This window comes from Rhinatrema bivittatum, chromosome 2 (assembly GCF_901001135.1).
Source record: "Rhinatrema bivittatum chromosome 2, aRhiBiv1.1, whole genome shotgun sequence".
Lineage (NCBI taxonomy): Eukaryota > Metazoa > Chordata > Amphibia > Gymnophiona > Rhinatrematidae > Rhinatrema > Rhinatrema bivittatum.
In genome coordinates this window covers 572118025-572143421 of record NC_042616.1, presented here as the reverse complement: position 1 = coordinate 572143421, position 25397 = coordinate 572118025, and the positions used below count along the sequence as shown (strand labels likewise).

The 25397-nt window shown below is 40.2% G+C and overlaps 1 protein-coding gene across 4 annotated transcripts in view; it reads left to right on the top strand.

Moving 5' to 3' along the window:
- The window catches only part of PRELID3A (PRELI domain containing 3A), a 59881-nt gene extending 34774 nt beyond the window's left edge, over window positions 1–25107 (top strand). For 3 of the 4 annotated variants that reach the window (XM_029590964.1, XM_029590963.1, XM_029590965.1), the window contains exons 2-6: window positions 6039–6207; window positions 7020–7109; window positions 9874–9944; window positions 10041–10143; window positions 23434–25107. In XM_029590964.1, the coding sequence (XP_029446824.1) occupies window positions 6070–6207; window positions 7020–7109; window positions 9874–9944; window positions 10041–10143; window positions 23434–23610 (579 nt within the window). In that variant the 5' untranslated portion in view covers window positions 6039–6069 and the 3' untranslated portion in view covers window positions 23611–25107. Of the gene's footprint in view, window positions 1–5246; window positions 5364–6038; window positions 6208–7019; window positions 7110–9873; window positions 9945–10040; window positions 10144–23433 lie in introns of those variants that run through there. The other variant, XM_029590967.1, reaches the window with a different exon arrangement.
- Window positions 25108–25397: the final 290 nt, after the last annotated feature.

Here is a 25397-nt window from a genome sequence, read left to right as displayed (position 1 = left end):
AAAAAGAGAACTGCTTGGGACAACTATCCTCCAATATTCAATTTGTCTTTTCTCTCAAAAGTATTTGAAAGAAGACCAAGATATTCTCTTCCCTAACCAATTTGGATTTAGGAAACCTCGCTCAACTGAGACTTTACTCCTCTCATTAATGGACTCTGTTCTACTAGGGTTTAACTCAGATAAATCATATTTTCTTGTGCTATTTAATTTAAAAGCCGCCTTTGACACTGTGGACCATACGCTGTTATGCCATCAGCTGACAAATATTGGGATTGACGGTAGTGTTCTCAGATGGTTTTCTTCCTTTCTATCTAATAGGACATTCCACGTCAAATTGGGCAATCACAGATCTGATACCTTTAACACTGATACAGATGTCCCTCAAGGTTCAGCATTCTCGGAAACACTATTCAATATTTGTTTCCTCCATGTAAATTACAGGCAGATTATGGAATTACTTTCTTATTGTATGCTGATGACATACAATCTTACATTCCATTCTCCAAAACATTTGAAAATACTGCATCGACACTCTCAACCTCAATGAAAGCAATACAACAAGAACTATCTCAACTTAAACTAACATTAAACCCCCAAAAAACTGAAATCATTTGGTTAAGTAGAAATTCTTCTATAGTCAAACCTCTGCCTCTAGACCTGGGTAATTTTTCAAATTACTCCCTCAGGTCAAGTATGGGATTTAGGTATCCAGCTAGATGAAAACCTTACTATGAAAAAAGCACATCAATACATTAATTAATGCAGGCTACGCCAAGTTGCATATATTACATCCGTTGAAACCATTATTCACTTTTGAAGATTTTCATACTGTATTGCAAGCTTTAATTTTCTCAAACCTAGACTACTGTACCTCCTTACCCTTGATCTTCCAGAATGTCTCTTTAAACCATTACAATTATTATAAAATGCCTCAGCAAGACTTTTATTAGGAACTAGGAAATTTGATCACATCACACCCTCCCTGAAATAACTGCACTGGTTGCCAGTATAGTCCTGAATCTATGTTGCATCCGTCGCTGCTCGACGCCCTCACTCTGCCCTCTCTACCTCTGTGGCGGCTAGCTGCCACGGCGTCTCCCTCCGGCACACCCGCACCGGCTCGACACTGCAACTCCGCCATCTTGTCCTGATGCCTAGGGCGCGTGCCCACGTCCCGACTCTTGTACCAGCAAGGGCGCGAACCTCAGGGGCTTCCCCCTGGGATGACGTCATCTGCTTCCAACATTTAAAGGTCTTTGAAAACGCTAACAAATCGAGTTAGCAAGGACGGACACAGATTCGGATCCAAGCTACTCTGCCTCCTTGGACTTACCAGAGGTACCTGCTTCTCGGGGGCCTCGCTCTTTTCCTTATTTCAGATCACAGATAGGAACCGGTACTCGCTCCTCGAGGGCCCATGTTCCTAAACACTCTGAAGATTCTCTACTGCCTGGAAGTTATCACTTCTACAAACAACTGTGAGTTACCATCGCTCTCTCAGCGCGTACTCGCTCCTCGAGGGCCTAATGCTTTCCAGCTCCTGAGCTTCCTTGAGACCTTATGTGAGTTTTGTCATCTAGTGATAAGAATAGGGAATTGCAATTACTGTCCTAGGATAGTATTATATTTAGGAAATATTAGGTGTTTGTGTTCGGTGATTTGATTGTTTTTGAATTTGCTATTGTAAACCGACTTCATATGAATTTGAAAGTCGGTATATAAATCTGACTAAATAAAATAAATAGTTCTATTCATGAACTCTGCCTACTCACTTTCTACAGCTCAGCCATCCTGGGATCGTTGTTCCGGTACCTGAGGGACTACTGCCCTGCCGGGCATATGAGCTCACTAGTGCCACCTCTGGTGGTTTCTAAATACCTGTCTAATAAAAGAACTAATGTGTGTCTATCTCCATACTCCAGCCTAGCCGGTGGTCCCTCCTGGGGTATCCTCCCGAGATCGTGGTCATCTGGCATCGGCCCAGGGATCCACCATAGCTATATCAGATTCATTACAGATTGCTACACCTTAGCAAGACGATATCTGAGATACTACAAGATTGCTGACTCCTCCCTCTTCAGGAGCCCGCTACACAGAGCTTTCTCTACAGATTGCTCCTCCTATCTGACTGCTCCTCCCACAAAACATCTTCTCCATACAGATTGCTACTTGAGCAGTCAGTCACTAACAGATTGCAAACTCCTGCACTCAGTTTATAACAGATTGCAAACTCCTGCACTCAGTTTATAACAATCTATTATAAAGTATTAACGTTAATATTCAAAATCATTCATTCCAGTAACAGCAGTCTGATAGGCGTGACATTACAACCATGCAAACACTAAGATTTCAAAATAAAGGATTATTGACTGTTCCTGCAATACGGAGTACACATCTGATGTAAGTAAGAGACCTTGTGCTTTCCGTAGCGGGACCAAAGCTTTGGAAATCTATACCTGAAATGTTATGCTTGATACCAGATAAAAAGAGATTTAAATGTGAGCTAAAAACATGGCTATTCAAAAACACACATAACCTAACTTAAAAACATCAAAAACATTAGAATGCAAAGAACTATAATAACTAGGACAAGAGAGATTAATTGAAGCATGAGGATTAAATTGAGAGAATGTCAGAATATTACAACGTACTGAATATGTGAAAATTGTTATATTATAAATTCCTGTATTTATCACCTGATGTCCTAGATCTTTAGTTAAAATGTATTAAAACATCTCATTAGATTTATCTTAATTCCTGTTTAACAATACAACCTCTGTAAACAGTCATTAGTCTTTGTATTTAAACATATTTTTATTAAGTGATTTCAATAACAGAAACATGTACAACAGTTGCCCACAGTACATTAAACAAAGTTTAAAAAAAATAACAAAAAAACCCAGAACTGTTGAGAGAAATCAGCAAATCACAACAGATTTTCCATACGTTAAATAACTGAATCTCCCCACCCCTCCCCGGCAACAACGTGTATACAACTATAGGGTAAATGGCTTTCAGTCAAACACCTAAATAAGGCAGAGCATGTTAAGAAAAGTGAGTACCTATGATCGGCAGCTTAGTGTTACAAAGGAAAGCATAATGAAGATACTGATAAATAAGTAAAACATAAACAAGGGAATAAGAACACCAATCAAATCCTCTGGTAAGACTACAACTACGAACCTGCTGAACTAAACAGTCATTGTCTTTGATTTATAGTATGAATGTAACTTTTGTAAACTGTTGTGATTGTTATATGGAACGACAGTATATAAAAAGTCTAAATAAATAAAATTATTACTGAATAATTGAAATATTTTGGCCCCAGAAGTCCATAGAGCCTTCAGCAGATTTATTTATTTATTTAAAATCTTTTCTATACCGTCGTTAAGCTAGATGCCGTCACAACAGTTCACAATAAGGGACATAACTTCATGTTTCACCCCTGTTTCTTGTGAACCAGCATGATGGGACCACTGTCTTGAATGTTGGTATATAAAAAAACTTAAATAAATAAATAAAATAAATAAATAAATGTTGCATAAAATGTCTTAAATTATATCAACTAAACAGGTGCCATCAAAATACTGTAACAGTTTCATAATAAATATTAATTGGTGGGTGTGATAAGTCATTTCCAATTCTATCTTTATCAGATATGAGATAAATACTTAAATCTAGTCCTTTGTTGTTGAAAGAAAAATAAAATACACACAGTTCGATTAAGCTGGTGTGTGTGTGTGAGTTCTACTGACCACATCCTACATTTCCCTGGATTCTACTCACCATTCTCTTTGTAGTAGGCTTGCTTAAATAGCCAGGTTTTTAAACTTTTTCTGAAGGTTTTGATGTTTCTTTGCAATCTGATTTCTAAAGGCATTGTGTTCCATATTATAGATCCTGTCAGGGATAGGGCCCTATCCCTTATTTGAGTTAGTCTGGCTGTTTTAACTGAGGGAATAGTTAACAGTGCTTTGTTTGCTGATCTCAGGTTTCCGTGGGGGACGTGTACGTGAAGGGCTGTGTTCAGCCATTCTGCTTTTTCGTCATGTATTAATTTATGCATGGTACATAGTCTTATATTGTATTCTTTGCTCAATGGGTAACCAGTGTAGTTCAATTAGGGTATCTGTGATATGGTCTCTTTTTTTTTTACTTTTATTAGTCAGAATTCTTGCAGCTGTGTTTTGTAATGTCTGTAGTGGTCTTATTGTGGTGTATGGTAAACTTAGTAGTAGGGCATTACAGTAGTCAGTACTAGCAAAAATTAAGGCTTGTAATACTGATCGGAAGTCTGTTGGCGTTAGTAGTGGTTTTAGTCTTCTAAGAGTCATAAGTTTGGCGTATCCTTCCCTTACTTTTAGAGAGATATGTTGTTTCATACTTAGTTCCGCATCGATTATCACTCCAAAGTTTCGCACTTTCTCAGCTAGTTGTATTTTTTGGTTGTCATTGAGTGTGATTGAGTTTTGAATGATCGCTATGTTTTTTTTTTTTTCATTCTAGATGTAGGAATTCTGTTTTCTCTATATTAATAACTAATTCCATTTGGTTTAGAAGTTGTTTTATTATATCTAGATACATGTTGGCTATGTTTAATGTTTTTTCTCAATTTTGTCACCAATTGGAAGTATTAATTGAATATCAGCAGCGTATATGTAATGTGAGATGCCCAAACCAGCTAGCAGGTGACAAAGGCAGCATGTATATGTTGAATAGTGTGGCAGATGGGGCTGATCCCTGCGGAGCTCCTGTTTGAAGATTCTAATCTTAGAGGTTGCTTGACCTTCCGCAGTATCTCCCATTATGCCCAAAAATGGTGTATTGATCAGCTTGTCAGCTTATTGATCTGCCTTTTTGCACTTTCCTTTCCTCTAAATTTAGTATCTTTAAATCAGCTGCTTGCGGTTGCCCGCTTTACATTCCCAACATAAAATTTTATTACTGAGTTTTAAGTATTCCAGGGGGTTATTTAAAGCATTTTTCTTTTCTTTGGCCCTGTTTCTATTCTGAGCAAAAATAGTGGAGGGATGGGAGAGGCAAAATCATGTTTTATGGCATAGAAGGGATTTGTTTTTCAAATCCCTGTTTATGCTGTATCTTTTTTATTTTATTTTTTTTACCATGAATTTCAGTATTTTTATAATTCCAAGAACAAAATACCTAGCATGAGTCACTGTTTCTTCCTGATCTCTCCCATTTTTGTTGTTCTTGTAATACACACAGGTAAATTCCTGGGAAAAATAAAACCTGAAAGCGAAGGGCCCTCTGCATGTTATCCCACGGTTTCAGTGTGATGCTGCACTAACTGCACGATCTCTAACCCATCTTGAACTCTGTTGAGCTGGATGATGAGACTGAAGGTGATCCTTCTCAGGATTTCTGCCTTTGAAGCTTTGTGGGGGTGGTGCTGTCTGCGTGTGAAACCTAAACTGCTGATCAGATGAGTTTCTTCTGCATGCGGCTGGATATCTGCCACATTGGCAAAGGCGCTCTGCCTTCACTTCCACCTCCCTTCTGTGATCTGCTGCCAGTGCTTTTTTTGCAAAGTCTCACTCAGCTGTTCACGGGTGTAGCCTGGACCAGTGCCTCACTTCTGATGCCTTACCTGCAGGGATTGCATCTTCTACCTATGTGTCTCAATGGGTTTTTATTTGAATGATCAAACCTGAAAACCAGCCGTGCAGTTATTTCTTGTTCTTTCTTTATCGTCCTATTTTTTTTTCCTGTATTTTCTTTCAATTTTCTTTCCTTTTTAATAAATATAAGATGAAATCTCTGGATGCACACTCTGATTTTATTTTAAATGCTAAACTCCATCCTGGAGTCCAGCTGCGTGGGCTTCTGATCAGGGCCAGCTCTGCAATACCCAGATTTTGAATGCCAAGGTGTAGAGTAGGATTTCAGCAAGCAGCTGCCTTAGTTAAATTTGTAACCAAAGTATGAAATGTGTGCTTAATGATGCTGCTTTTAAAAGTGAACTACTGTTATCCTCCTTCCTGCTTAATTGGGGTTTTTAATTGTTCTCTTGTTTCCAGCCACCCGTGGGACACTGTGATCAAAGCAGCCATGAGAAAGTACCCCAATCCCATGAACCCGTGCGTGGTGGGAGTGGATGTGCTGGAGCGGTGCTTGGATAACCAGGGCAGGTTACACAGCCAGCGCCTCCTCAGCACAGAATGGGGACTGCCCAGCCTGGTCAGAGCGGTATGCCTTTGTCATTTTTAAAGATGCTCTCGCTGCCTACCGTCTAGGATTATCTTTTAACAGCTGGCTTTGATGAATTGGGAGCATAGTTTAAGAATTTGGCAATTTATGCTCTAATCTTCCTCCTGCCCTCCCACCTACCCCACAAAATAAAAAGCAAAAGGTGCAGAAATCTAGGTGTTAAAAAAAAAATTTGGAGGTGGGGAGATTGGAACTAGACCTTGGGCCTAATAGTGTACTTGGATATGTAAAGGGAGGTATCAGAAGGGTCAGCAAAATAGTGCATGGCCTGCACTGATCCATAAACAGAGATTGAAGGAGCCAAGGATATCCTCTCTAGAAGAAGGATAGGAAAGGGAAGCTAGGATACCGACATTCAGATGTCTAGAAGGCTTCAGTAAAGTGCCAGAAGGAAGCATTTCCCGTAGAACGAGAAGCTACTGGAAAAGCTGATGAACATCTGGAGCAGAAGTGATAGGAGCCAGGGCAGTGATAGAATTCAAGCAAGTGTGGGAAAGACACAAAGGGACCTTGATGGCTGAGAGAGAGGAGGCCACAGATCATGTAAGACTTGTGGCAGCTCAGCAGGCAGACAAGGGACTGTCTGGGCCTTTTTTTTCTGCCATCTGTTACTGTTTTTAGAAACAGTGGAGAGAAATGGTCGGGACTCTGAGCAGCTATCTGCTAGACATTGCTGTGAGGTGAGAGATGCGCTGCCATTGTTCTGTTAACCAATTAAACAAACCTCTGATGGGTTTTGTGGGTTTTCATATAATAGGAGTCCTTGTCCCTCACATATTGCTGTGGCTTAGATTCTAGGAACAAATCTGACTTTGACGTATATCCAGGAACATTCTGTGGTGGATCCTGTAGAGAAGAAGATGGAGCTGTGCTCTACCAATGTGAGTGATGGGTGGGGCCTGGCAGCCAGGCCTCCTGGACCAGTTGTCTAGAAGTTTCTTTTCCTAAAATTAAAATTTCAAAGTTTTGGCATACTTTGTTTTTGATAAGGAAAAATGAGTTATTTTAAGAAAATTAAATCCTATTATTGCCATATCATTTTTCTCTTATTTGTATTGCATTAATGTTTCACTGGCAACCGATAAAGCATGGGAAAACATGGGGTTTGTGGATTCCTTTGATAAATTTGTGCACTTCTGAGGTGTTCTGTCTAATATGTGTGTTTTATTTTTTCAGAAATTTTTTTTTTTTTTTAAATCCTACATTCAAAACCTCCACTCAACGGTGTCAACCCTCAAAGCAAGGAACAAAGACACTAACGAGCATTTTTTTTTTTTTTTACAGTATTTGCTAACCTTGTTAAATCTTACACTTAAATGAATTTATATTTATGAATCTATAAATTTATAAAGTGGGAGATGATGGTTTTATATTTTAGCAAATATTGGTACCATCCAGATTACCTATGCCTTTTTAATATTGAATAATCATTAACCACCAACCAGCCAGCTTATTTTGTCAGTACCAACAATGGCAAGAGTATTGTGTAGAAAAATTTTTTTTTTTTGAAAAGTTATAAAAATTTTGAAATTAATAAAATCCATCACCAATACATTAAACAAGTACAAAACCCGATATGGGGAGGTGACAGAGTAGCAAGGTTAAATTACCATGAACAATTTTGGATATTTACTCTTAAGTCAGTTCTTCCATCGGGAAGGAATGAAGAACTTGATTGGTTGTCACTGTTACGACACGGTGCCCCTGTTTTGAAGATTGATGATAGGCTGTTTCCGGGTCATGTGGATATAGTTCCATTTTGAATAAAAACATGGGAGCGTCTTGTGTTTAGACACTTCCTGCTAAAAAAAATTATATGGAGCCATTTTTTCAGGTAAAGAAGAGAAATAAGATCTCCTGAGGAAGGACTCACTTTGAAACGCGGCCAGGTCGGGATGGGATTTACAAGTTAAGTATATTTTTGGAACTTCGCTAATACCTTTTTGTTTCAAGTTTGATATCTGTTGGAATTTTTTCTATAGTCTACAAAGTTAGTTGAAGCTTTGGTGTTCAGTGACTAAGGAGCTCTTTTCTTGGTGTGGGACTTTTTATTCATTTCAAAATTTTTTATAAGATTGTAAGAAATGATATAAAATTTTTTCAAAATATTTTAATTGCAATCAAAAATTAAAAAAAAAAAAATTTTTCTACACAATACTCTTGCCATTGTTGGTACTGACAAAATAAGCTGGCTGATTAATGATTATTCAATATTAAAAAGGCATAGATAACCAGGCTGGTGCCAGAATTTGCTAAAATATGAAACCATCATCTCCCACTTATAAATTTATAGATTCATAAATATAAAATCATTTAAGTGTAAGATTTAACAAGGTTAGCGAGTGCTGTGAAAAAGTTTTCTTGTTGGTGTCCTTTAGTTTTAATCGGCCTATTGCTCTACAGCCATGCAATGGCTTAGTTTCTTTATAAAGAAAATAGTTGTGTAAAAGTTAGGGTATGGGTGACCTACTGGTTAGGGCTGCGAACCAGGGAACGAGGCTCAAAATCTCACGTCCTTCAGCGACATTCTGTGACCTTGGCCAAGGCAGGTTGTCTCAGGCACCCACTTAAATTGTAAGCTCTTTGGGCAGGGCCTTGTCATACCTGAAAAATGTTATAACCTACCTTGAGCTAAAATTTGGAAAAGTAGTCTAGAAATGCAGAATTCTAACTTTACCTAAATTGGAAGTGTGTTGCTTAAACACAACTTTATTGATGTATTTTTTTTTTTTACAAATGAGGAGCCATACAATTCAGTTAATTTCCACCGTAATGAAGGCTTCTGGTATTCATGTTTTATTTGTTAAGTTTGAGCTCCTGCCGCCTGGTGGAAAATGGATCCAAATGGATAAGGAGGTGGTATCGAACACCGGAGCTTCCTTTAGAAAATGTACCCAGGAATTTTGCCTGACAGCATCTCTGTGGTGGTGTGGAGTCCTTATTTCATATTTGGTGAAATTGCCCCTCTGATCAAGAGTATTGGGATGTGATTCTTAAGTGGATACAGGATATTGGTCCTGTTACTGTATGCAAGGATCCTAAGGTGTCCCTTTTTGAGTCTGCCGGTTGCTACTGTTCCAAGAAAGCTGCAGATACTGATAACACAAATCATCATGGCAGCTAGGTGTGCCTTGGCGGCTTTCGGGAAGAATCCTTCCATATTGTGGATCAGCGCCTGAGGATTGTGTATTTTCTGGAAAAGTTGACTGTGATTAAGAATGACTTGCCTAGATGTGATCATATTTGGTTCTAGTATAGATGGTGGTGGTGTGAGGCCCATGTGTGATGAGATGTTTTGAGAAATATTGCAAATAGCCTGTTTTTTCTCTCTCATTAGAATATTTATTTTTTTTTTCTGCTTGAGATTTGTGCCTCACTCTGTATTGTGGAGGAGCGTTAATTGGGCTAGGGCGGTGGGTAATGAGAGATGCTGTAGAGTTGATATTTACATGCACACAGACTGACTTTTGAAGTATAATAAATAGAAAAAAACCCCAAAACATTTCCACCATAAAACTGATCTTGAAGAAAATCATTTGATGACGCCAAACAATTATTTAGTTTCATCTTTGCCTTTGGTGGAATGCAAGAAATGCCAAAGGGAAACTTTCAACATTGGAGCATTTTCATCTTTTTATTTTGCAGCTTACACTCACAAACCTGGTGTCAGTTGATGAAAGATTGGTATACAGACCTCACCCTGCAAACCCTGAAGAGTAAGTCCTGCACCTGCCAACCACCATGCAACTGCAGCACTGTCATTTTTGTCAGTGCAAATATTAACTTTTTTTTTTTTTTTAAATCCATTCTAGGACCGTTTTAACTCAAGAAGCAATCATTACTGTGAAAGGAGTCAGCCTTAGCAGTTACTTGGAAGGATTAATGGCAAACACAATCTCTTCGAATGCCAGAAAGGTAAGTGGTGTGCTGGTCATGAGATCCTGAAGCGGCACTTTGCTCTTTGTTTGTTTGCTGTGGCTCCGAAAACGGCCCACACAGCACGGACATTCGGGGAAATAAAGGACCAGTTTCATATGCTGTAGTCCTAGATCCTGGTTTGCTGAAATGGTAGGGAGGATGGTGGCTCTGCCCCCTTTCTTTTCCTTACCTCCAGGTATTAAAGTTGTGCAAAGCCTTACTTTTAACATTGCCACATTTTGAGTTTCTGTTAATCTTCATTTGATGATACTTCCACTCCCCGCCATGCCCCCTTTTCCATAGGGCAGTGCTCAGAGTGCCTCTGTAACTGCAGGGAAAACCTGCTGTGCTTGGTGACCCCCACTCCCTTATTCTAGCTGGAATAACTAACTCTAACTTCAGCTGGAAGTGCTGAAGTTAGAGCTTTTCTGTCTCTCAAAACTATACTGGAAACTCCTGCCTCAAGAGCAGCCAGCCTAGTTTTTTTTTTTTATTCCCATTTTTTTCCCTCTTGGTGCCATACCTCTCTCTTATGTCGTGTCTGGGTGACACAGGATCTTGGGGGGACTGAAGTTGGGTGGAGTCTCTTTGTTCTGGGAGTAGCCCTCGATGCTCCTTTTGGTATCAGCAGGAGTCACTGCAGTGCCACCTCTGCAACTCCCCGTGCCTTCTCAGAGAGACTCTAACCAGAATCTCCTACCGTGCAGCACCATGGCCAGAGCTTCCTCACCTTGAGAACTGGAAGATATATTAGTAATTTCATCCACTGATACAAATGCTCCTTTTCGAGGAACTGGTGAATTGTGAAGCAGTGATGCCACAGGAAAGAAAATTGATCAGAACAAGGAAAAGATCTGCACACACTAAGTAATTTGATGGGAGAAATTGGTCAGTTGAGTTCAATCTTCTTGTGATGCATATGGCTAATTTTAAAGTCATCCAGAAGGCTAAAAAGCCTGCAGAACCTCTGGAAGTGAAGTATTTCCTTAGAGCAAGCATATTGATATCTACACATTATTTTAGTAATTTTAAATCTTGAAGATGGTTTGTTTTTTTTTTAAGAGGAGAGATTTTAAATGATTAGTACTAGACAGGTAATTTATCAGTTAGAACAATCAAGAGCATCAGGATCCAAGATTTTGTCCTGCTAAGGTCCATTCCCTCCCCCCACCCCCTGCAATGCCTGGTTGCTTTTTTTCCCCCCCTGCTGTGTTTATCCCACCCTAAGCGACTGCAGCCAAGGACCCTCGCAGACCAAGACCTGGAGGAGCAGCTCCTCATGCTATAGCAGCAGTCTACATCCCTTCCTGGGCCTAGCTGCACAGTCTCTGCAGACAGCAGCTGCAAACCTGGAGTCTCCACACGGTTGCTGCAGCCTGAGCATTGATGTCTGCTCTTTGTGGTTCACTTTAAAAAAAAAAAAAAAAGTGACTCCTGAGGAGATACCCATGTTTGTTTTTGAAAGTGTTTCTAAGCACCTGCATGTTGATTCATATTGGCTGTTCCCAGAGGAGCTGCTCTACTGACACACTCTCAGAGCACACTGTAATGTAAATTGTGACTCAGCGTGAACAACTGAGGAGATGGCCTGGGTGAGGAGGGTTTTCAAAATTACTGACCATATAAATAGACATGGTTTAATGGGTGAGAGTCAACATGGGTTTTGCACAATCAAGTCGTCTTTCCAATTTACTAGATTTTGAGGGTGTAAATAAGCATGCAGACAAAGGTAAGCTGGGTGACAGAGTGTATTTGGATTTTCAGAAGTTATGACAGTCCCTCATGAGAGGTGCCTCAGGAATTTGGGAGTTCATAGGAATGGAGGCAATGGCCTATTGTGGATTGGTAAATAGATAAAAGACAGGAAACAGAAGGTAGGATTAAATAGTTTTCCCAAATGGTGAAAGGTCGTTAGAGTGCCCCAGGGGTTTGTATTGGGACTTGCGTGATCTAGCATATTCACGAATGCTCTGGAGAAGAAAGGAACAATGAATGGGCTGACCAAATGTACAGATGCACAAAATTGTTTCAAGTTGAACAGTGCTGGATTATGAGGAACTGCAGAAGGAACTTGTGAGACTAGGAGACCAGGCTTCTAAATGGCAGATGCAATTTAGCATGGACAAAATAATTCACATAGGGAAAAATAATCCCAACTATAGGTTCATGATGCTGGGTTCCATTTTAGGAGTCACCACCCAGGAAAAGGACTTCAGGAGTCCTTGTGAACAATACCTTGAAATCTTTGGCTCAGTATGCAGCAGCAGTCAAGGCTATTGAATGTTCGGAATTATTTGGAAAGGAATAGAGAAGAAAACAGACTATTATAATGCCTTTGTATAGTTCCAGTGTGTGACCTCACCTTGAGTCTTAGCAGATATAGAGAAGGGTGACACATGATAAAGGGGAGGAACCAGCTCCCTTATGAAGGAAGACTAAACAGATTAGGGCTCTTTAGCTTGGAAAAGAGACAAGTGAGAGGGGATATGATTAAAATTCATAAAATCATGAGTGGGATGGAAAGGGTAAATAGGGAATGATTATTTACCCTTTAAGCAACACTAGGACTAGAGGACACCCCATGAAATGGCAAATTAAAACAAATTATAGTAATATTTTTCCTCAGAACACAATCGAGCAAAGGGATCTGTTTGCCAGAGGACATGGTCAAGGCAAGTTGTCCAATCCTCTTTAGAAAGCTAGCTTAAGTTCCTGAAGGAAAAGTCCTTAAGCAGTTATTTGTCAGGTAGATGTGGGAAATCCAGCGCTTATTCCTCAGACTGAGATATAAGAAAAAGACCAGCTATTGAGACTCAGCCGGGTACTTGTGCTCCAGACTGTCCCCGGCAGAATGCTGGGCTCGATGGACTTTGTATTTTATTTTTAAGGAACCTGGGGGATATGGATTTATGAGGGGAGGGAGTGGGCTTTTTTCGGTAAATTTTATTTATTTATTTATTTTTTTTAAAGAAAACTTTAACTGCTATACTTGCAGAGTGTATGACCTCTGGGCCATAGAGCTCTTAAAAAACCCCCAAAAAAACCAAACCCATGATGGAATAAAATGTGTACCTCCTGCTGCAAGATGAGATTAAAAATAATTGAAGAAAGGTAGTATTAAACTTGGAGCTGGGGATAAGATCAACAAGGGAAAGGAGGGAGATTTAAAAAAAACGATAACTAAACCAAAACACCACTGTTCATGAAAAGCCTAATTTATTCTCCCCCCCAGTTTCCTAGTGGAGCAGTGGATGCATCTCTTCTCCTGCGCCATGTGTTTCTTACCCCTTCTCTGTGTTGCTCTAGGGGTGGGATGCTATTGAATGGATAATTCAGAATTCGGAGCCTGCCGTAAGCTAACAGCGTCTGCCTCTGCCCTCTGTACTAACCTGTGCTAACGACAGTGTTCTTCAGCGTGGTACATCCTTTTAGCTTTTATCATGTGTGTGCATGTGCTGCTTTGCATGCTGCATGTGTCGATTAGTCTGTGTATTTTCTGTGGGTTTGCTTTTAGTTGCATGCGTACAACTAGTAAATGTATTTCCATAGCTTTGGCAATGGGCAGGATTTCCTGTAACCTGAAATTTGAGTGTATTTGTGGAGAAATTGTTTTTAGTCTCCTGCTTTTGTAGGCGGAGAACTTGTTACTTATAAAAGGAACAAAAATACAAAAAACATAACTTTTCAATAAAATGTTTAACATGAAAAATCACACACACAAAGCCTTACAAAACACCACATTTTAAAAACCTGTGGAAGTGATCATAACGCACCCAAACTCACACGCCACACACTATGATAAAATACATGGTCTGTGGTCCAACCTAGATGGTCCTCGCAACCTTACTGCTGCCCTGATAAAGAATCTATAAATCCACGTGATGTTGCTGGTATAAGAAAATTTCAATGTCCTCACAGACTCCCTATATTGGTGCTTAAAGAGTTTGCACTAGACCCCAACAAAGGACCTAGCTGTTTCGTCTGTCGACTTCTTCAAGGAGAACAACAAAACTTCACCCTCTTCCACTTATTACTCCAATCAACGACTAACAGCCAGCTGCTAAAATAGATCTTCACCCATATAATACACACTGCGGGCTACCGAACTTGTTAATATTCAACTCTTCATATGTCAAAATGACTGCAATTCCTCTGCCACCTAAAAAATATTTAAGCAATATTTAAAAACATGATACACCTATATATACACACATCCACACGTTCATAAACTCCACAGCTTGAAAAATCTCACCAATAGAGTATGTGATAATAGATGGGACATTCCCACTTTAAAGGCCATAGCACACTTGAATCAACAAACACTGTAAAACAAATAAATGATTGTTAAACTAAATGAAACTAATGTAGTAACCTGTATTAAAGCAGGAGGGTGTAGGTTTGATTACAGACCGTGTATTTTATCATAGTGTGAATGGTATGTGACGTATGAATGCGGATGCGTTGTGATCACTTCCACACGTTTTTTTAAAACACTGTGTTGGCATTCCATAATATTGAAATGTGGTTTGCAAGGCTCATGGGTGCATGATTTTTTTCATGTTAACTTTTCAATCAGATGTTTGGGGGTTTTTTTTTGTATTTTTATCTTGAACAATGATTCCTTTCTTTTATATGTAATTGATTCATGTTAGGAATTGTATGTAAACTCTGATATGTAATTGGACCGGAGGAGAATTTGTAATTTTTGCCCTTTTAAACATAGTTGTGGCATAAATATAAAATGTTCATCTAGACAGGATTGTGGTGTTCTCAGCCTTGATCTAGGAGGGAAGACGGTGCTGTTGATGAGGCACCATCGTTGGGTTTTTTTTGTTGTTTTTTTTTAACTGTCTCACTTTGGATTATAGTCCCAGGCAGCTTCTAGAATGTAAGGATTTTTTGTTATATTAAGTAATTACATTTTTAAAAAGATCTGGTAAAAAGTTAACCTCCTCCCTAATAGAACTGGACCTAATTTCAAATTTTGCTTAGATCACAATCCCCCCCTCCCCCCTCAAAAAAAAAATGGTGCTCTGAATATCTCTAGGTCAGGCCTCCAACGTTGTGGGGTTCACAGACCTGGCGGTTCACCAATAATTCCATCCATAGTTTTTCACATGGAAACATACCGTATCAGCAGATTAAAGACCCCCTTGTCCTTTATTTATAGAGTTTTATATACCGTCATTTGGTTTTGCCATCACTACGGTTTACAAAGTATTGATTCACAGTAATTAAACATTATCAACAACAAACATTTGTTAAAGTGGCTGTATAGACAGACTATTGAAAGTTCTTTCTTGGTGTCATTCTGGTATAGTCTGGTATCTTTTCGTGAAATCGTTTTCTTGTGGAGTCATTCAGAGTTTTGGTAGGCTTTTGTAAACAGCCAAGGTTTTAGCTTTTTTTTTTTTTTTTTGAAGGTTTTTAAATTTTGTTGTGTTCTCAGTTCTGTTGGGAGGGAGTTCCATAGTTCAGGGCTTACTAGGGATATGGCTCTCTTCCGAGGAGTTATGAGTTTGTGCCTGGTTGGTGGGATTTTTAGTAGGCCTTTGTTCGCTGATCGGAGATTTCTATTTGGTGAGTGGAGTTTTATGGATGCACTGAGCCAATTTGTTTTTCATAGACTATTTTGTGAATTATGGATAATATTTTGTAGTCTACCCTGTATTTTATTGGGAGCCAGTGTAGGGAAATGAGGGTTGGAGTTATATGATCAAATTTTCTTGTTCCTGTGAGTATTCTGGCGGCTGTATTTTGTAGGGTTTGTAGTGGTCGGATGGTGGTGAGAGGGAGGTTGAACAGCAGAGAGTTGCAGTAGTCTAGGTTGAAGAAGATGAGTAGTTGGAGTACTGTTCTGAAGTCAATGGCTGACAGGAATGGTTTTAGGTGTCGTAGTGTTAGAAGTTTGTGATATCAGTCTTTGATTTTTGCGGAGATGTGGGACTTGAATGATATATCTTTGAGGATTATGACTCCAAGGTTGCGTGCATGGGTGACTGGGGAGATTGCTGTGTTATAATTCATTATGCTGAGATATGGCATGTAAGTGGGATTGATTTTTCTATCCAGCATAATTTTGTCTTGTCAATATTTAGGATGAGTCTCATGTTGTTTAGCAATTGCTTTATTCTTGTGAGGTAGATGGCAGTTTTTTTGTAAGTTTCTTCCAGAGATTTTTGTATTGTGATGAGTATTTGGATGTCATCCGTGTAAATGAAGTGATTCAGTTTAAGGTTTGTGAGGAAGTGGCATATCGGTAGAAGGTAAATGTTGAATAACGTCGCAGATAGAGTGGATCCTTGGGGGAACTCCAGTGTCAAAGTTTTTTTTCTTTGATATGGTGTCGTTGATTGCTACCGGGTATGTCCTTTGTGATAGATATGAGGAAAACCATTGCAGTGTGTTTTTCTTTTAATCTGATTTCGGTGAGACTGTCAATCAATATTGAGTGGTTTACTGTGTCAAAGGCTGCTAAGTCTAGTAGAATTAGAATGTAGCTGTTGCCACTATCGAAGCCTTTGAGGACGGTGTCATTTAATGCTAGGAGTTTAGGGTTTGGTGTTCTTTCCTGAAGCCGAATTGCGTGGGGTGTAAGATAATCATTTCCAGGTGGTCACTGAGTTGTGAGTGGATGATTTTTCGATAATTTTAGTGATTGAATGGAAGATTTGATATTGGACAGCAGTTTAGTGGGTTTTCTGGATCAAGGTTAGTCTTTTTTAGGATGGGTTTGATAATTGCTGACTTTAGGCAGTCTGGATAGCTTCCTTTAGTGAGTGATAGGTTCACAATGTCTGTTAGTGTTTTAGTAATTGATGGTTCGATTTCTTTGATCGTCTGAATGGGTATGCTGTCAATGGGATGCTTGGCTGGGTTCATTTTTTTTTTTAATGATGATTTGTACTTCTAGTGATGTTGGGTCAAAGTTGGTCCAGCTTGATGATTGATTAGTATTTTTGGGTCTTGTGTGCTGTTGAGGTTGTTTGCTTATTTTATCATTAAAGAAGTCTGCAAGGTTGTTGTTTGATAGTTTGGAGACTGGTGTTTGCTGTTTGTTTGGTGGATTTAGTTAGACCATGTATGATATTGAATAACATTCTTGGGTTATGTTGGAATTCGTTTTTGTTTTTTTTTATGTAGAAATCTTTTTTAGCATTGTGGATCATTTTTTTTGTAGTATGCTAATTGTGCTCGGTATGCATTCAGTTGTGTAGATGTTTTGTTGGTCCTCCAGGTCTTTCCTTTTTTCCTGAGTTCGCGTTTGGCTGCTCAGATGTTTTCGTTGTACCATTGGTTCTGGTGTTTTGGGTTTTGTATATTTTTCTTTATCATGGGGTTTATCTTATCTGCTATTGATTTAGTAATGCTGAACCAGGATGATGTGGCGTTATCAGCATTGGATAGATCTAGGTTTGTTAGTTCTGTTTGTAGATTTTCTTGAAGTTTCTCTGTTGAAGGGAGGTCTTTAGGAGAAGGATTTAGATGTGTTTTTTTTTCAGATGTCTGTATATGGTTGGAAGAAAGGCTGATGTATATATGCGAGTGGTCTGACCAAGGTATATTGGTTGTATTTGTGTGGTAATCCGTCCATAAGTCTGTATGGATGAAGATGAGGTCTAGTGTATGCCCTGCTTTGTGTGCTGGTCCTTTTATGATTTGTTTAAGACCAAGTGTTGATAGTGCATCTATTATCATTGTGTATGTGGGGGAGTGGGGAATTGTGTCCGCGTGTATGTTGAGGTCTCCTAAGATGATGATGGGTTGGTTGATAGAAAGCTTGGATAAGAAGAATACTATTAGTGGTGAGCAGTTCCTATCTAGTGAATTGGGTGGACAGTATATTAGGCATATCTGTATTCGAGGTGAGTCGAATAGTGCGATTTCCGTTGGTTAAGTTGTTGGTTTGAAGTAGTTTTATCAGTAGGTTGTGTTGTTTTTTGTTGTTTTGGTTTTTTTTTTAATTAGCATTAGTCCTCCTTTCTTTTTTGGTCAGGGGATTGAGAACGATCTGTAGTTAAGGTTATTTATTTGGTTAATTAGTACTGTCAGTGTTTTTTATCCATGTTGTCGTGATGGCAATGAAATCTGGTTTAGGATCGTCGAGTAGATCGGATAGGATTGGTATTTTCTTTACTATTGATTATGCGTTGAATAAGAGGAATGATAGTGCTATGTAGCGGCTGAAGGACTTCATGTTGATGTGGGTGATGTTTTCTTGTTGTGAATTGAGGTGTTTCTTTGATTCTTTCTTTTTTCGTGTTACCATCTGTGGTTTTTCTGTGTTCAGTTTCTTTATTTTTTCATTTTGTTCGTCTTTGTTGCTTGGGTTTTTACTGTGGGGCTTGAGTTGGGAGTTTTCCAGTGGCTTTGTGCTTGCCATTTCTTTTCTTGTTATGGCAATTTATTTTGGAGAGGTTGTTTAAAAGTTGTAAAGGGGTGCACAAAGGGGCATGCATTGGGTGGAGGGGGCTCCCGCCCCGAAAAATCCCCCGGGGCTCTCGCCCTGCTGTTTCTGGTCCCCCAGGTGGGAAGAGGGGCTCCTGCCCCTCGGATGTTGAGAGGGGGGCTCTTGCCTTGAAGAGCGTGGCCGGAGGCGGCCAGAAATGGACGCCGGATCGGGGAGCCCTGATTTAAAGGGCTCTCTGGGCATCTGTGTGTAGTGGCTGCTACCACCCAGTCTCTGGTTTCCTCTCTCCTTTGTCCTGCTATAAAGATCCCTTTGTGCCTATCTTAGTTCCTTCCACACTTGCTGTATTGGTTCTTCTTCTGCCAATTGAGACCTTTTTCTGTAAAGGCCTTACTGAAGTCTAGATCAGTTTCAGACATCCACTTGTGCAGGCCCTCAAAGAATTCAGGCAAGCCTGTGGATCCAGGGCTGTGCACTGCTCTGCCAGAGACCTGGCTGGGACTCAGATCTAGCTGATCGGGGCTAGGGATGCTGTGGAGGTGGGAGGTTGGAGGTTATTGGTATCTGCTCTTGCAGAATAGTGATATCTCGTGAGCAGACAGAGTGCAAGTGTGCCAGGTTGCACAAGGAGCTGTACCCTGCCCAGGGCACAGTCACTTGCATGGCTAACCAAGATGTGGGGGTGGGGCGGTTATAGAATAGAGAAAAATCCCCAGGTAGCTATGAATGAAGGCTGTAGAGAGGCTGGTTCCCACTTGCTCTGGAAGCTCGAAGACACAGGCGCAAGCTGTTGTGCCAGGAAATGTCCTTCCATTGCTTCTATAATGGTTTTGTGATAACTTAAGTCATTTGTTTCCGAGGCTGGACAGAGGGGCTATCGCCTTCCCCCTTTCTTTATATAGCAAGCAGAACTTGTTTAATATTTGTGCCTCCTTTCTCCCTTTTTCTTTGCTGTTTTCTCTTTCCCTGTTGGTAGCTCCCCCTTTATTATCCAGTCATTTATTTCTCCTCTGAGCTGCTTCTCTTCGGCTGCCTTCATCCTCTTATGTCCTGATCATTTTGTCTGCTCTCCTCCTGTGCCATGTTTTTATAGCATCGCACAGTGAAGTGATACAGAAGATATTTTACCTTGCAAGTGTGAGGGCTTTTTTTTTTAGTTTGATATTGACAGGTAGCACAAAATGATCAAGATGACCCCTCATGGTTTTTGTTTTTTTTTTTAATATTTGTTTTTGCAAACTCCTCTACCTTGCTCATCCTGCTACTGTAAATTTAAGCAAGATGGGAGCTCTGGAGCAAGAGAAGGCCATGTAGCTGTTGCACTGAGCAGTGGATGTGTAAGGAGATCTTTAAAAACAAGAGACTTGGTCACAAGGTTCATACTTTAAATTCCAAAACATTTCGCTTGTGGCCTTTACTATTGCAGTAGAATGGTTTGGACCGGTGAGACTGGAACCTCATTGTGAGAAGGCACAGCCCTGGCTTTTGCCAGAAGGATCCCTGCTCTGCCATGCTGGTGGGCAGGGGATGGGCTGCCTCGAGAGGATATAGAGTAACGATACAAGGCAGGTGCCATGGTGTGCAGCAGCCTTTTGCTATTTCCTCTACATTTTTCAACGTCCTATAAAACTTCACCCAGACTCGCCTTGCTTTCCCTTAAACCCCTTGATGAAAAAGTTGGCGCTGTAGGTGAACGCGGTACGCGTGTATGATTTCCACTCTCCACCTCTGATAAAACATGATGGTTTCAGGATCCGTGGAAAGAAATGTTCCAGGGAGCCTTTCTGTATGATAGGGCTTAAAATTCAGGTGCAAGCTTCCACCCGCAGTAGAGGGATGCAGTGCTGCAGTGTAGAGTTCATGTCTGTAAAGCAGCAGTGAGAGGCCATGTACCTCCTCAGCATGGTGACAAGGTGCAGCTCATAATGCATGTACACACCTGCACAGCATTCAAGTCAGAGAAGCATTTTGTTTTTGTTTTTTTTTTTTTTAAGCATAATTCAAGGTTAGAGCTAGACACCTGCTTGTTTTCCTCGGTGTTGATTATTCCTTTAGGTTTGACATGGAGCAGGTTCGATGAAAGCCAGGAGAGTCCTCATCAGGAAATCCCCTAGTGTTGTGGGAGGGGTGGGTTGGTTATCAAATCCAACCACTCACAGTACTGGATTTCAGTTTAAAGAGAGCTTGCTGTAATGTAAGGATGTCCTTGTGTCTTGAGATTCAGCTGCACTTATAGATGCTTGGGCTTCGCTCTCCATGGCACCTGCTCCCTACGATATACTCTGTTCTGTAGACTGCTTCCCTCACCTACAGTCTTTTTCAGCTTGATGCTGTTACTGTGTTGAGAGTTGAAGCACAGAGACTCCAAAAAGTGTGGTGATGTGTTGATGGTGTTATTGTCTGAGCTTGATAAGGAGACTGCATGCATACATGTTTGCCTCTGTGAAGTGATAGCTCTACTTTGCCACTTTTTTTTTTATTTTATATTTTTTCCCCCCAAAAAAATTAGCTTTGTGTTTCTGGAAAATGCCTGTTCTGTCAGACCTCATTTTAACTAATCAAATTATAATTGCATTTAAAAAAATGGCTCTGCTCTTCTGTGTGCTACCTCTTGCTCTGTTAGTGGAGTATTGGCTTAATCTGTTTAACCACCAAGCTCATTTTGCTGCTTATGTGGATGTCCAGGGTTTTTTAACGTTGTTGTCCCTTCCTCAGCATGCCGCACTGACTAGGTGCGATGTGATATAATGGGAGGGAGCTAGGACTGAGAATAAGCAGTAGCCCTAATTGACTATGGTCTACCATCTTCCCTCTCTCTAAAAAATAAATAAACAAACAAAACCCTCTCACACAAGTCAGGCATTAGTCTGTCTGCTTTGAGTGGTTAGTACTAGTGCTTAAAGGGGGGGGGGGGGGGGTGGTTTTTTTTTTTTTTTTTGCTTACTGCTTAAATTTATCTCAGATTCTCTGAGCTGGGTATACTCTAGCAGGTGGTCTTGAGGCTGTTTCTGCCCCGGGCTAGCAAAATAATTTAACATGTTACGGTTATGTAAGGTTGTTTCGGTTGCCCCTTCTTAAAAAAGGCATAGAAAAGGTACAGAGAAGGATGACAAAAATGATAAAGGGGATGGAAAATCTCCCTTAGGGGGATAGAGGCTAAACCGACTTGGAAAAGTGAGAGGGGATATGATTGAAATTTATAAAATCATGAGTGGGATGGGACTGGTTATTTATCCTTTCAAACAACACTAGGACCAGGGGACCCTCCATGAAACTAGCAACTGGAAGATTTAAAACAAATAATAGGAAGTATTTTTTCACTTTAGCATACAATCAAGCCATGGAATCTGGTGCTGGAGATGTGGTCAAGGCAACTGGCACAGTGAGGTTTAAAAGAGGATTGAACAATTTCTGAAAGAAAAGACCATAAAGAGTTATTAGCCGGATAGACTTTGGAAAGCCAGTGCTTATCCAGGAGAGTGTGATACAAGAAATAATTCAACTATTGGGGATCTGCTTGTGACCTGGACTGGCCACTGTTGGAGATAGGATGCTGGCCTCGATTGACCTTGGGCTGACCGAGCATGGCACTTCTGATGTGTTCTTATTTCCCCTGAAAGGAAAAGGGGAACCTGAAAATTTTAATAGACCCCTAAAAGAGATCCTTGCAAACTAAAATTGCTGCGGAGGGCTGTGCCTGTCTTGCCAGTAGTCTCCACCCTTAGGAAGAGCTGGGAACTTGAAGGAGGGGATGTACTTTTGGTCCCTGTCCTCATGTTTTTGTGCCCTTTGAAGGAAAGGGAGAGAGCTGATGTAAGCCATCCTTGTCACATTATAGTGATAGCTTTCTAGTCTGTAGTTGTGGGTGGAAGAGGCGTTGCTCCTTTTCTGGCTTACACTGGGGCTGATGCAATACAGTGTGCTCAGCCGAGAGCACTGTTAACCCACAGTTGGACACAGGGTATAGAGGCACTAACTAATAATAGCACATCAAATGTGGAGTGAAACTAATAGCGCTCATCACATGCAAATGCATGTGAATGAACCTATTAGCTATTCCCTCCCAATGCTAGAGAAATGGGTATGCAGGACACACATTTTTTCAATCAGAAATTAACACCTGCCCAGAGCAGGCATTAATTGCTGAGCTCTCCTTAAACTAGTACAGAACAGCAGAAAAAACTGCTTTCTGCCCTGCCTCCTACTTCTATTAAGTAGGAGGAAAAATGAAATTAATTTAAATTAAAAAAAAAACAACAAACCCACCAGCAGTCAGGTGCCGGAAATGGCTGCTCAACTGAAAAGCGTCCGTTTCCTGAACCCCCTGGCTGTGTGTCTGTCTTCCTAACTGGCAGAGGCAGATCAGGTTCTTGTTAGCAAGGAGGCGCTAGGGGTGCACAAGCGGTCCTAGCGCCTCCTTGCTAACGTGACCCCTGATTTAAATATTGCATGGTGCCCTGAGAAAGCAGGGGCTGACTGTTCAGCACCCGCTTTCTGCACACGATTAGGGGCTGTTGAGTACAAGGATGGGATAGTTGTACCACGGATGGCTTCCTGTTTACGTTTTGACTGAGTGGCTGCAGTGTTACCTGTGAAAGAAGCAATTCAGCTTTTCCCAAAGAGCTCCCCATTAGAGTGCATATTATCAGTTCTAACATGAATTTTATTTTTTTCTTCCAAAATATTGATTTCTGCTATGGGTACAATATTCAACCAGGCGATGCAGAAGAGGCTTTCACAAGTTTATTAGAGTGACTTTAAAATGGTTTTTTGATGTCTGACAGAAGGCAAAATTTCCAGATTTCAGGAACTGAAGTCTCATTTGTTCTAGGTGTATTAATTTTGTGTTTTTTTTTAAACCATTTTTTCTGTGGTAGGGTCGAGAGGCCATGGAATGGGTGATCAACAGACTGAATGGTGAGATGGAGGAGCTAGCAGCACGGACGTGCCCGAGCCTGACATCCTCAGTGATGGCCATGTCCACAGAAGACTGGTGCCTGCAAGGACCAGGGACATCTGCACCGCATGAAATCTTCAGCTCATGTGCTGTTTAATGAAAAACCAAAAGAGCTTTTCAGCACTGGGCCAGCAGTTGTATCGTCGTACAAAAAACTATTTTTATGAAGAGAATGTCCAAGTCAAAGACGTGTTTTTGGAACTAACTTTGAGGAAAAGTTCAGCATTGTTTGAGGAAAAGTTCAACATTGTTTTGATGGACCCTACGCTGCTAAAACCGAGATCACACTATTTTAAAGAGAATTTTTTTTCAATTAACTTTTGGTAAACGTGCATCACCTCCTTTAAACACTGCAGTGGTTCCCTTTTGCACTACAACCACATTTTTCAGAGATTGTGCCTTGTGAATGGAGTAGAGTTAATTAGTCTTGAGTGCTGTAGCATTGGGTGGAAGCTCTGTGTACTTCTGCTTTCTAAGCTGTGCATTAAGGAGCAGTACTGACCTCACACAGGGTTGGCTCTGTCTTAATGGAAGAACTCACTCATAGAATTGGGCTGATAGGTAGTGAAGTTGGGCATAGCATCAACAGTTGGCACTTCCAACAGAAATGTGCTAAATATGACACCAGCCATAACTCTGACCTGTCAAGCTCTTACAGAAAGATGAATATTTCAGGCCTGGCATATGCAGATCTTAGGAGTAAACCTTTGGAAGAAGTTGTTTGGGGAAGGGTTGTGTGTGGTGTTTTGTTTTAAAAAAAAATTCCATCCAAAGGTGTAATGGAACAAGGTCTTTTGGTTAAAATCTGGATATTCTTGTTTACATTAGTTTTATTTAATGTTGTTAACTATTATAATTTATCAGCTTTTTTTATGGTTTTAAGGAGTAGAATATTTTTTCTATTAACTTATTTGTAAGGTTTAGCATTGGTTATTATTAGTCTATTTGTGTTCTTTAAAGAGCTACTGCAGTGGAGATGTATATCCCTTCCAAGAAGGTGCATTAACTCTTGTCCATTTTGCAGCCTAGTATAAAGCAAAAAGAAGGCAGTCTGTACTAACACATTACTGATTAGGGCATTGCTTGTCCTGTAGCGATGTGCTGGAGCTGGCACATCTTTCTTCTGACTGTCAGCATTGTTCCTATGACAAGCATCAGGCATGGATGTTTATTACAGTGAAATGTAAGAGGACATAGAAGGAAGTTTTGACTTGGTCATGTTGATTTGCCTACCATATGAATGGTGACTTCTGTTACTTGACATTAAAGTAGTTTATCATTCTCCTGGCTAGCACTGTGTCGTAGAGGATGTTACAGACTTTGTGCTGTTGTCTCATACAAATATTAGATTCTTGGAGAAAACTAGCTACACTGTCTGAGTTGTAGGTAACTTTCTGGAAAATAATGCAGCTTGCAATTTTTTTTTTCTTTGTAAGGCAAACTGTTTTATTTGCATTAGGTATGTAGAAGCTGCCTTGCATGCATTTGCAGTTTATGCATGCAAAGCAGCTCATTTAAATGTGTGTTTTTAGGGGCAATTCTGTGCAGTATTTCCTATATCATACAATATCACCATGTTAAACAGCATTATATTGTGTGATTAATGCTGTTTTTTGCATGTTAAATGCTTATCACAGTTTAGTAAATTTACCCTTTGGTTGTAAGTCTTATGGGGTCAGGGAAATGCCTACAGTGCCAGGCATGAAAACTGGAATTGGGACGAATGTGCACAAAGTAATATTTGATTACATTGCCAAAGCTCATAACACTTCTAGGGCTTATTCATAGGCTGGTCTAGTGCGAGATAGTGTGAGCTGTAAAAGGTTGGATACTAAATGCACGCTGCTGTAGTTTCTGCCACATGTAAAGGAAGAGCGCTGTGTT